Source organism: Talpa europaea (assembly GCF_964194135.1).
Source record: "Talpa europaea genome assembly, chromosome: 3".
Classification (NCBI taxonomy): Eukaryota; Metazoa; Chordata; class Mammalia; order Eulipotyphla; family Talpidae; genus Talpa; species Talpa europaea.
In genome coordinates, this window is record NC_140069.1 from 19,531,830 (window position 1) to 19,546,058 (window position 14,229).

Consider the following 14,229-nt stretch of genomic DNA (forward strand, 5'->3'; position numbering starts at 1 on the left):
AAGTTCTTTTTTTATGTTAACCTGTTGGTGACATAAATAACAAAGGGAGAAATAGCTTTAAATTTTGTATAATTTGTAAATATTTCAATATTGAAGGATTTAATCCTTCACTACCAGGAACTGCAGAGGTATCATTACTAGTCAGTCAGCGTAGAAGAGCCACCAGATTCAACTCTTCCGCTCAGAATTATTACTTGGAAGAAATCATGGAATTGAAAAGTTCCAAACTCATTTTTTTCTAGTGTCCTAGAGAAGATAACCAAAGATCAAGCAGAGAAAGCTCCATGTTGGTTTAATTTTCACTATCCTTGCCCATGTCCAAGATACTTGGACGCTTGTCCAAGACGCTTCTATACGTGGCCACTAGAATCTTTGCTCCTACTATAATATACATCCTTCCTAGGCTATTTAGCATCATCATCCTTAGCTTTAAATACTGATAAGATTATCTGCCATGCTATTAATACTGATGGTTGTTAAATGTGGGATAAGATATTGTATATCGATTTTTCTTCTTGAATAAATAAAATGAATCAACTTTTCATTCCACTGACTTCATAACCATTTATTTTTATTATCTTGGAGAATTTATTTAAAAATCTATATCCTCTCAAATATTTACTTTTGTTCATGATATTTCCCAGATAAATACAAAGTACAGAACCAGTCTTCAAAATGTTCACAGCTTACTTCACTGTTTTGAAAAGAACTTTATAAAGAATGACACCTATCCCTTTAGGAGTCTCTAAGAAATAATTTTGAATAATTAGCAGTTCATTTTCTTAAAGTTCAATAAGAGAGACTGCTAAACAATTAATTACTCATGTTTAATTTATAACCAACTTATGCAAATGTTGTTATAATTAGAAATGTATAAGATAAGTACACACTTCATTTAAATGTGGAAAGTTGAGCTGAATTCTCTTGGGCCAGTATTAATTCTCAGAGGCTGTTAGTTATCTTTTCCCTTTCTAGTGCTGCAATGTGGGAGTGATTTCCTAGTACTGGAAGAGGTCTTTATACAATCTTGAAATAGCTTAAGCAGAGAAAATCAGACTCATTTTATCTCAAGAAAGGAGACATTTGTTTAGCTTCTCCCTCTCAGTGACTGATCATATGACTGTATTTTTTTTAATTTTCAGCATTATGTGGAGGAGATGTTAGAGGGCCTAGTGGAACAATCTTATCACCTGGTTACCCAGAATTTTATCCAAATTCTCTGAATTGTACATGGACTGTTGATGTAACCCATGGAAAAGGTAATTTGTCTCATGCAGTTTTAATTGGACTGTCTTCTGAATTTTCATTATATCTGTTTTTATTTCACTCTCCGTGGCAATGTCATTTATCACCAGGAAATATAGATCAGTACTAAAATATGCTAAAACAAATTTCAGTTTTAGTAACTTCAGATTATTATTACTTTACCATAATGTTATAATATTCTCATGCTTTTACCACAATGGTGATGTGAGATTGTTTCTTTTGATATATTAAATGTTATTTGCAGTTTTCTTATCAACAAAACCTCAGTCTTTTATTCTCTGCTTTAGTGTTGTTAAAGATTGATTTCAGAAGTTCAAAATGAATATGAAGATGCTCTGGAGCATCTTCACAATGTGTTTATATGCACTTATTTGTAAAATGTTTATTATTATTTATTATAAATATAATTATATGTCCTATTTAAACTTATAACCATTTAAGAAATATTTGTGTCTCAAATTTTCTCTATGGTTCTGTGTTAATATGTGGGCATATATCACATAATTAAACAGAAGTGGTAAAATTATACGTATATGAGAGTTGTTAATAAGTGTCTTTTGAACAAATAAATGAGAAGACCTGTAATACCAAATATGATTCATTCATGCAATACAATCAAGCCAGCAAATTACCAATGCAAGTGATTAAAATAATAAAAATATAAAAAATGACCTTCCTAACATATCAAATAAAAATGGATTAAAATGATTTACCTGGAAATCTGTTATTTACCTGGAAAAAACAATATTTGCCTGGATATCTGTGCTTATCTTTTAAAAATATTTTATGTATTCATTTAAATAACTGATTTGGGGAAGTGTTTTTTCATTTACTATGTTCTTAAATTGTTCCTATTGATTTTTTTTTTATATTGAACTTAGTGATTTTATTATAGAAAATTTAAAAAAAATAAAAATGAAAAAATCCTACCAGGGAGAAAATGTGGGTACAATTTGAAAAATAAAAGTTTGTATTTAATATATTTACATTTCCTTGTGCTTTTCACAAATTAATTCTGCTTTTATCTTAATTTTATTGTGTTTCAGGATTATATAGGGATGATTATTATGATGAAATGAATTTTTGTTGAGGAAAATATTGTTAAAATGAATATTCTTGTGTTCATTTTAGGAATGAAATACCAGGAATGAGGTAAAAGATATTGTAAACTGTGGTTCTTATTGTTCTCCATAATACATGATTCCTTGCTGGAAGTTAACCAAAGCATCCTATTATTCTGTTGTGCATTGGATTAATGGAGTTTAAAATAAGCTTCCTTGTATTATACAAGAAAATGGAGGACTGCATACTGCTTGCTATGTAAATAGAGGTTTAATTAACACTTAAGGTTTTGCATCTTCACAGGTTGCAAGTGTTAATTAAATCTGTATTTACATGGCAAGAAATGCAGTTTTAGATGTTTCTTTTAAGAGCCAACAAAGTTTTACTGGAAGTATAACTATTCCAAAGTATAGTCAAAGTTATGTGAAGGATAATCTCAAAACTGGGAGAAATTGCCAAAGTAATGTAATCTTATCTCTCATCTAATTTCTTTCTACATTTTCCCATCAATATGAGGAACAAGTTTGATACTGTTATTTTCATTGGTGGGAACCTTACCTCTTGGGAAAACTTGCTCAAATGTTGTACAGTTCTAATTGCCTGAAAATGATTCTGTGTCTGTAATTCCTGTTCTGCCCTTTGGACTTAGAACAAACAAACAAAAATAATCAAATCTCTGCTTCGACCAAAAGTTCCGTAAATAAAGCAAGCTACCTGCAGATTCTTATTATAGCCTTCCCTTCTCAGACTAAACACTTGCTTTCTTTAGTTCTTTATTATAAAATATTTTCATTGTCATCATTATTCTAATCACCCCTCTCTAAATGTGACCCCGGCTTATTGATATTCGGGGATATCAATATTTTTCAGAAGTGTGGTTTTCCAGAATGACATACAGTATGGCATCATTTGGTTCAATATTTCCATTAAAGAGGGTTTTGTTTAGTTTTATTAATATTTTTCTTGTCACCTTGATTCCCACTAAGTTTGTAGTTCACTAAATCATATTTTACTATTAACATATAGTTAAACTCAATTTCTAAAGTTCTATAAAATACAATTGATTTTTTTCTATCTTCTGTACAGATTAAAGTATTGCAATATTTAAGAAATAAGACATTTAAAATACAACATCAGTAATCCTTTTTACCATTTAACAATAAGTCAAGGAGTTTGAATATATACAGTCTTCAACAGTTTCAGTTTGGTTAACTACAGTATCAGGCAGCCTGCAATGAACCTTGTTTACAGTGAGCCATATTATTAAACATTGTTTATATGTGTATACTGAGAAACCGAAGCCTGGCTGAATTACAGTAAAAGGAAAAAATGTTTATTGGGGGCTAAAGGACACATACCCAAGAATCCCTGGAGCAGCCCAAGTTGCCTGGGGACAAAAAGTGTTTATATACAGAAAAAGAAGGGATAGGCCATTCTCTGGTGGGATTAATGAAGTATTCATATAATGCATATCTGATTGGTTGAAAGTTTTCCAACGGTGGTTGGTAAAATTTCAGCCCAGTGTCCTTTGGCACAAAGACCGTCTCTTCTCCAGGGGCATGTGTCTTGTCAGGCCAGAGCATGCCTGGAAACCTTGATGTATTTGAGGCCTGACACTCACCAATTTCCTGACTCTGTGGTTTTTACCCTGACTTGGGATGGCTTCATTTGTGTTTTCCTTTGTTTTATATTAGTTATCGTGTTTGGTTTGAGGAGATTGCAAAAGGAAATGGAGAAGGCTAATAAAACATGTCAGAAAACTGCTTCTATTCTAAATAAAGGCTATACATTTTCCTTGAAATTTTCAGAAAGCTTATAGGTGATTTCAGTAATTTGTCTTGAAATTTTATTTCCAAGGAGTTTCAAAGAGTATTTTACTTTTATAAGGGAACTAAAGAGAGGAAATCAAGAAAAATATTGTAGAATATTTTGGAATATTTTGTAACAGTGTTTTTCATTTTCAGAGAAATCAGTTGTAAGGAGTTTCCTGGTTATAGTTACTTTGGAAACACTGAATATGTTTTGCCTGCATCCTGTGTAAGTCTAATTGTCCTTTTTCTTCATAGGTGTGCAGTTTAACTTTCACACCTTTCATTTGGAAGATCATCATGACTACTTACTGATCACAGAGAACGGTAGTTTTAATCAACCACTAGCACGCCTGACGGGTTCAGAACTTCCTTCAACAATCAATGCTGGTCTCTATGGAAATTTTAGGGCTCAGTTGCGCTTCATTTCAGATTTTTCCATATCATATGAAGGATTCAATATTACCTTTTCTGGTAAGAAAATAAACAAAAAGTCTTGTTAATAATAAATCAAGTTTTTATAAGTATGTTCATAACTTATGACAAAAAGAAGGAAAAGTAATAGAAAAGAAGACAAATAATCTGTCAAAAAGAAAAGGAAACTTTAAAGGAAGATTAATAATACATCAAAGATTATCTATAATGATGCATTGAAGAGAACCTTTAAACAAATAAAATAAATTAATTCATTAAAAATCTACTATAGGTACTTAAGTTACGTTTCTTTAACTTGCACCCCTGCATAATTCTAACAGAGGGTGAGAGTAGCTAAAATGCTTAGGAGACGTAAAATGAAAATTCAAACATATATTTTAAACTATTACACAACTAAACCAGTAATATTCTAGCATTATGCGTCTTGAAAAAGGCATAGTTAAAAGACTAAGATTAATATAAACTTATTCATTTGGAACTAGGTGACCTAGAAAATAATGTAACTGCTCTTTTTTCTATAATAAACTCATATATAGGCAATATTGTGACTTGAATTCCAGCAAAGGAATTTATAAAACCAAAGTGCATAAAAATCATTCTTATAAGTTAGAGCTCTGCTTTCTTGTTAAATGTAATAGACAAGTTGTTATTATTTAAAACAGAAACAAATTAATTGCTAGTGCTAAAATTGTAATTTGTTATATATATATATGCATATGCATATATTCATACAAATGTTAACCTTGTTCTTCAACTCTTATTTTTGTATTTGCATGCAAATACTTACTTTCTAAAATAATAATTAAAATATTACATAATGATTAATAAATGAACACTATGATTTTAACCTAAAATATTAAAAATATATCCAAATAAAATTTTAAACAAAAAATATTGCCATCATCAACATGAAATAGTCCCTCCTGTTTTCCATTGCAGTTACTCAGTAAATGGATATATTGAGAATAGTTTTCTTTTGTCTTTATATAAATTATGATATTATTTAATCAACTCTACTGTCTCATAAGCTGTAGAATATTAAGTTTTTCATTTTTATGATATTCATACATTGCTTGGTGAACATTTCTTGTTATATAAAGTAATACTATAATAATTTTTGGTATGTTGTACTTCAGTATTACATAAACTCTTGCATCTGAAGTCAAAATTTTTACAGAATATTAATTACTGAACTCCTTGAATACTAGAAGCATAAGGGCATTTATATTGTATACTAAACCTTAAGTAAAATGAGTTTCAAAACTACAAATGATTTCATTACAAATCATATTTTATGTTTGAATATATGCAACTACTTACATATACATGCATATATATAAGTGTATATATACTATATATAAGTAGTATATATTATATAATATATATATAATGCAGAAAAAAGACTACAGGATAAATATTTGCATTTTCCACTTATCAGAAAGTGACATTTTCTTAAATATATTGAATTTCACACATAAAAGTACTCATGAAGTGATTAGTTCTTTCATGAAAGATGAATATTTTGTGTGCCATTAGCATGTTCCTATAATTGCATGATATAGTCACTTTTAAAATGTATAACTAAGGGGCCTCCCTGGTGGCTCAGGGGTTAAAGTCAGTGCTATCATGCTGTCACCAGCCACTGCAGCACCAGTTTGATCCCAGGCCAGGGAGGTGACCATATGGCACAGCAGACCTCTCCTGACTCACCCACTACTCCCCTCAGCACTGCATTTCAGTAGATCTGTCTTGTTCTGCTCTCCCTACTCTGTCTCTGGTGAATCCTCTTACCTCCCTCTGCCCCAACCCCAGGGCTATACCCCAGTTCTTGTATGCATAAATAAATACATCTTTTAAAAAAAGTATCACTAATCCCTAAAAGTATCCTGTTTGCAAACAGTAAGGGTATTGCCCTTAAAGTGAATACATTATCTTAGTCTTCCTCTGCCTTTAATTTACAGAATATAATCTGGAACCTTGTGAAGATCCTGGAATTCCTCAATATGGTAACCGAATTGGGTTCAGCTTTGGGGTTGGTGACACGCTGACCTTCTCATGTTCATCAGGTTATCGGCTGGAAGGAACATCAGAGATCATTTGTCTTGGTGGTGGCCGACGAGTGTGGAGTGCACCTCTGCCAAGGTGTGTGGGTACGTGGTCAGCTGCTTTCATTTGCTTGTATGTGTAGTCACTGTCCATGGAGTTGCATGGTTACACACCCTTCCTTTATTATAATATGTTGAATTTCTTCATTAATTTCATATTAATTATTCCAAAGTTTGTTTTTTTTTTTTCACTTGAAAATCTAGTGTACCTCAATTAACTTCCCAACTGCTTCATTCAAGCAATCATGCTTCCAAATTTGTTTCAGATAGTGACAATGAATGGACAGATGATAGTAGATATAGAGATAGTATGACATTTTGAGAGATTACTGAATGTTTCATTATTGTATTCTTAATAGATGATTTTCTAGTACTTCCAACTGAAGTTTTGACAATATTTTATAATTTAAAATTAACAATCATGAAAAGTGATTACAAGGGAAAATGTGTCAAATAAATAGATAATTAAGGGCTATCAAGGTGTATGCATTGGCTCAATATGTAAAATCTATGTAATTAATTGATGATGATAGATGCGTTAAGGTGGAAATTCACTTCATGTTGGAGATAAAGAATAGTGATAATGAAAGTATTAAAATTTTGGAATCACCACCTCAATCTTTGGAATAGAGGGTATCCTTGCTTTTCATTTTCATGAATGTTTTGACTGAGACAAAGAAAAATAATCTTCGAGAAAATGAAGGACATTTTCCTTAGGACTAAGTTATTCTGTATTTAAATGAGAAAAGGAGTCAAGAATTTCTTCAGGTCATCAGTCTTTCAGTAGTTAGCAGTACTTACTTTTATAGAACAAGATGCTAATGGCCATGTTATAATTATTTCATAAAACTACCAAAATTCTCAAAAGCATTTAATTTTAATTACTCTAATTGGAGATGTAATTGTAGGTCACAGATCTGTGTAAATTATAATGTGCTACAAAATCTGGCAAATTGGTAGAGATTTGATCTGTGGTTTAAGATCCAGTCCTTTTCTATGGAGGCAAAAATGCTCCACTGATGACAATAAAAATGAAAAGGATCCTCTGTGATTTACTTATTATATGGACTGCTGTAAATAATGTGGGAATTCCTGTGTGGCCCCATATTAACTAAACATATATCATCATTCATGTTAATATGAGTCTGAAAGCTTTTATGGTGATGAGACATTTTTCCCCAACCCCTGTGTTTATGTAACACACAAACTAATATATATGAGGAAATTTATTTTTAATATCAAAGGCTTGTATAGATCTAGCACAAGCAACCACAAAGACTTGGATTTGGGAGGTGATGAGCAGTCATACTCGCAGTATCTTCCAGGAAGTCATGTAGCTTGTATTCCTTCTGCTTTATATTATTTTGTTTTTCTTTGTTGCCTGCTGTAGCCAGATTTGAGATTCCCTTTCTCATCTGAATTGTCGTATTTCGATTTGTGTTTGGTGTGAATATTTTCAAAGACCAATTACTGTGAACCTTGGGAATAATCTAGGTGTAGACTGTGAAGACTTGGGTTTATATTCTGATTATTTGAGTGGGTTAATTCACATTTCTCTGCTTAATTTTTCTCACTACAAAATGGTTACAACAGCAGTACCCGCTACCTTGTTATGAGTTAGTTATGACAAAAAAATTAACCATTGTCAGTCAGACACAGTACAATTCCTGGAACATAGGAAAGATTCAGAATTCAGATGTTGTCATAACTTTTATTATATTAAGTATAATCAGTCTGTTGTCTATCTAGCCCATCAATCATTTTTACAAAACTAGTTATAGTGGGGAATGAATTCCATTTTATAAAACAGTGACATCTGTGAGGGTCTACTATGCCTCTTTGATAGTTATTTAACCCTTATTATAATTTCATTAATGTTACCCCCTCCATTTTTCATCAGAACAAACTGAGCCTTACAGATATTAAATTACCTGTTCAAACTCAAAGAAGTTAGTGGAATAACCATAATTTGTATCTTTCTTATCCTAAAACCAAACTTTTTCATACTACATGGTGTTATCTCAAAAAGGTGTAGGGAAAGGCGTCTCTCAAAACATAGTGTTAATTAATATTTTCCTCTAAATGCAAAAAAAGGTTTTTAAACTGTAAATAGATTATTTGCATATACATTTTAATGTCTATTCCATGTTTATAATAGATTTTAATAAGTGAATTAATGAAAATCTGACTACAAAAAAAGTAACTATGAAGTTTGTTTTATTAAAGTATTTCTTTGAGAGTAGGTTTTTTGTGCCTAGATCTTTAATGGAAAGCATGAAATAAAATCAACCTATGGGCAAATTTAGAAAATAAAGTTATTGTTGTGGGAATTTTCCCCCATTTTGAAATTAGCTTTGCTTGCTTTCAAGCTTATTGAAATTTACAAGTCTATTGACCTTAATAAATCCCAGGTAGGTATGCATTCAGGTTACCAATGGAAGGACTATTTATCCAATAGAATGACTTTTTTAAATATATTCCTCCAATTTATTTGTTCACTACTTTGCCTATGTTTTAAAACAGATGTGTTCTTTTCTGTATTTCTAGTTCCATATATGTATATATTTTCTATTCTATTATCTTTTGAAAATCGACAGTCTCCAGTCACATAAGACACACAATTGTTTCTGTCCATATAAACAGATCCACTTTTAGCAATCCTAATTTATTTGGGCAAACTTACCTCTTAGATTGTTATACTTTTCACTGCATATATATGTCTACTGCCAATTCTTAAATCCATACTCCCTTGAAAACTATTGTTCATTCCTCAGCATAGCCAATACCATGGAAAGCCTTTGTTATAAACTATGGCCAAATTATAAATAGATTGGCTTCCAAAATTTTTTCTTAAGTTTTTTTTTTTTTTTAATTTATTTATATAAGCACTGGGTACAGTCAGAAGTGCAGGAGGGTGAGAGAATTCACCAGAGCCAGAGTGGGGAGCAGAGCAGGCAGAAGGACCAAAGTACACTGCTGAGGGGAGCAGCAGGTAGCAGGAGAGGTCTGCGCACCATGTGGGACCCTTCTCCAGTGGCCAGGGAGCAGCTGGGGATCGAACCAGGCTGCAGAGGCTGCGGGCAGCTTTGCAACCCAGCGCTCAACCGCTGAGCCACAGGGGAGGCCCTGGCTTCCAAAATTTTGCTTTATATTTCAGTCATTTGAATACTAGGTGGTCTTAACACAAAGTTGTAAATGATTGATACATTCCTAGAACAAAACATAGATGAAGTTTTAAATGTCATGTCAAGTATAAAACTATTACTAACATTAACTAAAATGACTTATGCATTTTTTAAGAAGGTGTCTGAAGAGTAGGGAACCCATGATAAATGCTAATTTTGGAAGCCTCTTTTTGTTTTCTTTTTTGCTTATGTATGCTAATTTTTATTCTGCTTAGAGTATGGCTTGGCTGTGGTTATCAGTTTGTTTTGATAGACTTTGGTGAAAATTTTGGTTATTAATTGATTAATTATATGTAAGCAACTTCTTGAGTAATCTCTGCATTTATGTTTTAAGTTAATATTTTAAGTAAATATTAAACTATAATAATACCATAGTGTGGTCTTTTACAATTTTGCATAACCATGTCAGATCTCATTCATGTTGTGAAAGTAAGTTAAGTATAAAGATTTAATTAGTTAAGATAGAATGCCTATGGAAACAAACAAACAAACAAACAACTGAAAGTTGCACACAAGCTTAGGAGCAGAAATTTGGCTGTCACAATGTTATGAGTCCCAAGCTTGTGTTCAGTTCTCAGCATCATCCCTCTGTCCATAAAGTTGGAAAAAATCTGGCCATAATTATATGTAGTAGGGATTCAAAGAACTCTTTCTGCATCTCCTTCACTTTTATAAAAGGAAACTTGACTATTTGTTGGGGATTGTAGAAGTGCAGGGAAATTTGTAGAAACAGGAAAAGAATCATTGGAAATCAAGAGTCTAACATAACTCAGAAGCGGGAATCTTCTCTCCATATATTAACCTCTATTGCAAGCAGGCACATAGTTCATATTTACGCCCAGCTTTTCCTAAGCTGTGTGACCTTTGGCAAATTGTTCAAATCTCATTCCTACCAAGTTTTGTCAGATGGAAAATGTGAATGGGCATAGCTATGTTGCCAGATCTCTATAGCTCCAACAATAAAAGATGTAAATTGTCAAATGCTCAGCTCACACATGATATCCCTCAACAAACATCCATTCCCTTTCCTTGGGTCTGCAGTTCTCTCCACTGCCCTCCAGCTTTCCTAAGTGTTACATTGATTGATTGGTGTGAGCAGTGATTTTTCACCAATCACCAAGAGAGGAAAGTGAAGAAGAGGAGCTACTAAGAACTTAACACATAAAACCTTATTTACAGCTTAGTAATCAAAATGTAAGTTTCATCTTAAAAATATATTTCTGTAATTCGTATTTTGGAAAAGGCAAAAATAATCAACAAATAAAATATCAATGATGGAATTTTATATATATGATTATTATAGAGAGCTGTGCTTCTTTATTTTTACAATTTATTTGTAAAGATTTATTTATTTATGCATACAAGAGCTGGGGTACAGGCCAAGGGTAGGGGGGTGAGAGGATTCACCAGAGACAGAGTGGGGAGCTGAACAGGTGGATTGACTGAAATACAGTGCTGAGGAGAGCAGCGAGCTAGACAAGAGAGGTTTGCTGCACCATGTGAGTCAGCTCCCTGGCTGGGGATTGAACTCGTGCTGCAGTAGCTGTGGACAGCTTCATAGTTCTGACACTTAACCCCTTGCACCACCAGAGTCACCCTATTTTTACATTTTTTTTTAATTGAAGTAACATTGCATTATAACAGTACATATGTTTTAGGTGTGCATCATAAATCAACATCTACATTACACTGATTTTATACTACATTAGATTCAACATTAAAAGTTCAGTTTTATTCTTTACCATACAATTGACCCTGTTACTGGATTTACCCTTTCCTTTTCCCTTTTCCTTCTTTCCTTCTAGTAACCACTAATTGATCTTATAGTTTACAAGTTTATTTTTGTTTACTTAGTTAATTTATTTGGTTGGTTTTTATATATACCTTATGTGAGTGAACTCATACATGACTGTCTTTCTCTGTCTTATTTCACTAAGCATGCTTCTCTCTAAGTGCATCCATGTTGTAAATGTCAGGATTCCTTTTTTTTTTTTTAAACAAATGATTAATATTCCATTGTGTATATGTACCACAGCTTCTTCAGTCAATCATCTGTTGATGGTCACTTAGGTTGTTTCCCAGAAATTGTAATGATGCTGCATTAAACATAGGGATATATATATATATATATATTATATATATATATAATATATTTATATCTTCCAAATAATGTTTTGTTTTGGTTTTCAGGCAAATACCCAGAAGTGCAATAACTGCATTGTATGGTATTTCTATTTTTAGATTTCAGAGGAATTTCTTCTCCATAATGGCTACACCAATTACATCTTCATCAACAATGATTAAGGATCCTTTGTTTCCATATTCTCTCCAACAATTGTTATTTCTTGTTTTTGGATAATAGCTATTCTCACAACCATTGTTGCTATGATTTTCATTTCCCAAATAACATAAAAAGATAAACATCTTTTCGTGTGTCCATTTGTGACCTGTATGTCTTCCTTGGAAAAGCATCTATTCACACCCTCTCCCCATTTTTCTTCTTTATTAATTTTTATTTATTTATGTGTACAGGAACTGAAGTATAGGCCAGAGGTGGGGGCATGAGAGGATTCACCAGAGACAGAGTGGGAAGCAGAACAGTCAGAACTACTGAAATACTCTGCTGCAGGGAGCAGCAGGAGATACAGGAGAGGTCTCCCATACCATATAGGGTTAGCTCCATGGCTTTGGATCAAACTAATGCTACACACATGGCAATACATTGATAGTGCTGAGACTTTACACCTGAGCCACCAGGGGGGTCCCCTCTCCCCATTTTTTCAATTGGGTTTCTTTTTGTTAGTGTTATTGTTGATGAATTTCATTACTTCCTTATAAATTTTGGATATTGATCCCTGTTAAATATATGATATACAAATATTCCTTCCCATTCAGTGAGTTGTCTTTTCATTTTGATGATAACATCTTTCCCTATACAGAAATGTTTTTGTTTGATATAGCCTTATTTGTTTATTTTTCTTTTATTGTCCTTGTTAATGGAGTTCCCAAACACATCTCCAAGGATGAATCAAGAGGCATATTGCCTGTTTCTTTCTGTGTATTTTATGGTCTCAAGTTTTGTATCCAAATTTTTAATCAATTTTGTACTAAGTTTTGTGTATGGTGTTAGTGGTCTAATTTCATTCTCTCACGTGTGATTGTACAGTTTTCCCATTTATCTGAAGAGACTTTTCTTACTTCATTGTATGCTCCTATCTCCTTTATCATAAGTTAGTTGTCCACATGTGTATGGGCTTATTTCCATGTTTCAAAGAAAATGGATTTGGAGCACCTTTAAAATGGGGTTTAAATGTAAAAATATATAAGAAATCTGATTTTTTTAAAGATTTATTTATTTATGCATAGAAGAACTAGGGTACAGGCCAGAGATATGGGGGTGAGAAGATTCACCAGAGACAGAGTGAGAAACAGAACAGGGAGACTGACTGAAATACACTGCTGAGGGGAGCAGTGGGTGAGACAGGAGAGGTCTGCTGCCCCATGTGGGTTGCGCCCTGGCCAGGGATTGAACTTGTGCTGCAGAGGCTGTGGATTGCTTCATAGGTTGCATCTTAACCCCTTGCACCACCAGTGAGGTCCCAGAAATCTTTTTTTAAGATTTATTTATTTATTTGTTTGTTTATTTATATAAGCACTGGGTACAGTCAGAAGCGCGGGAGGGTGAGAGAATTCACCAGAGCCAGAGCGGGAAACAGAACAGGCAGACCGACAAAATACACTGCTAAGGGGAGCAGCGGGCAGCAGGAGAGATCTGTGTGCCATGTGGGACCCTCGCCTGGTGGTCAGGGATCGAACTGGCACTTCAGAGGCTGTGGGCAGCTTCGCAATCCAGTGTTCAAATGCTGTGCCACCAGGGAGGCCCAGAAATCTGATTTTTTTAAATAAGACAGACATCCTGTACTTTTTTGGTCAACAAATAAGTAACTTGTCTTCTTTTCTAAAATTTACATAACAAAATAACACTGGAATTTCCATTACCGTTGTTCTGAAGCAAGAAGAAACTTGTATGTTTTCACTCACCTCCAAATACTCCAAGGAACCATGCCAGGTCATGTTGCAAATAAACAAGGAACTAATGAAAGGACATATTTTGTGGGGAGGTAATTTAGTAAAGTATATATTAGTATTAGTAATCATTTGTCTTTAGGCAGGAGTTCACACATTTTAAATAGTCCACATATTTTGAAGTCATTTTGAAGACATTAATTCATTCATCCTCATAATCCCTCATTTAACACATCAACTTCTATTTCTAATTTTATGTCATTGATTTTTTTTATCTGACCTTGGACAAGTAACAACATCTTGACTTAATTATTAGTCAAACAAGAAAAATGATGAATCTCC

At 33.0% G+C, this 14,229-nt stretch overlaps 1 protein-coding gene across 1 annotated transcript in view; it reads left to right on the forward strand.

The window, feature by feature from the left end:
* The window catches only part of CSMD3 (CUB and Sushi multiple domains 3), a gene marked incomplete at both ends in the record, with an annotated part of 827,299 nt that overhangs the window by 550,017 nt on the left and 263,053 nt on the right, over window positions 1-14,229 (forward strand). The window contains 3 exons of the mRNA XM_084229760.1: window positions 1,143-1,259; window positions 4,395-4,610; window positions 6,533-6,721. Coding sequence (XP_084085886.1) covers window positions 1,143-1,259; window positions 4,395-4,610; window positions 6,533-6,721 — 522 coding nt within the window. The remainder of the gene's footprint in view (window positions 1-1,142; window positions 1,260-4,394; window positions 4,611-6,532; window positions 6,722-14,229) is intronic.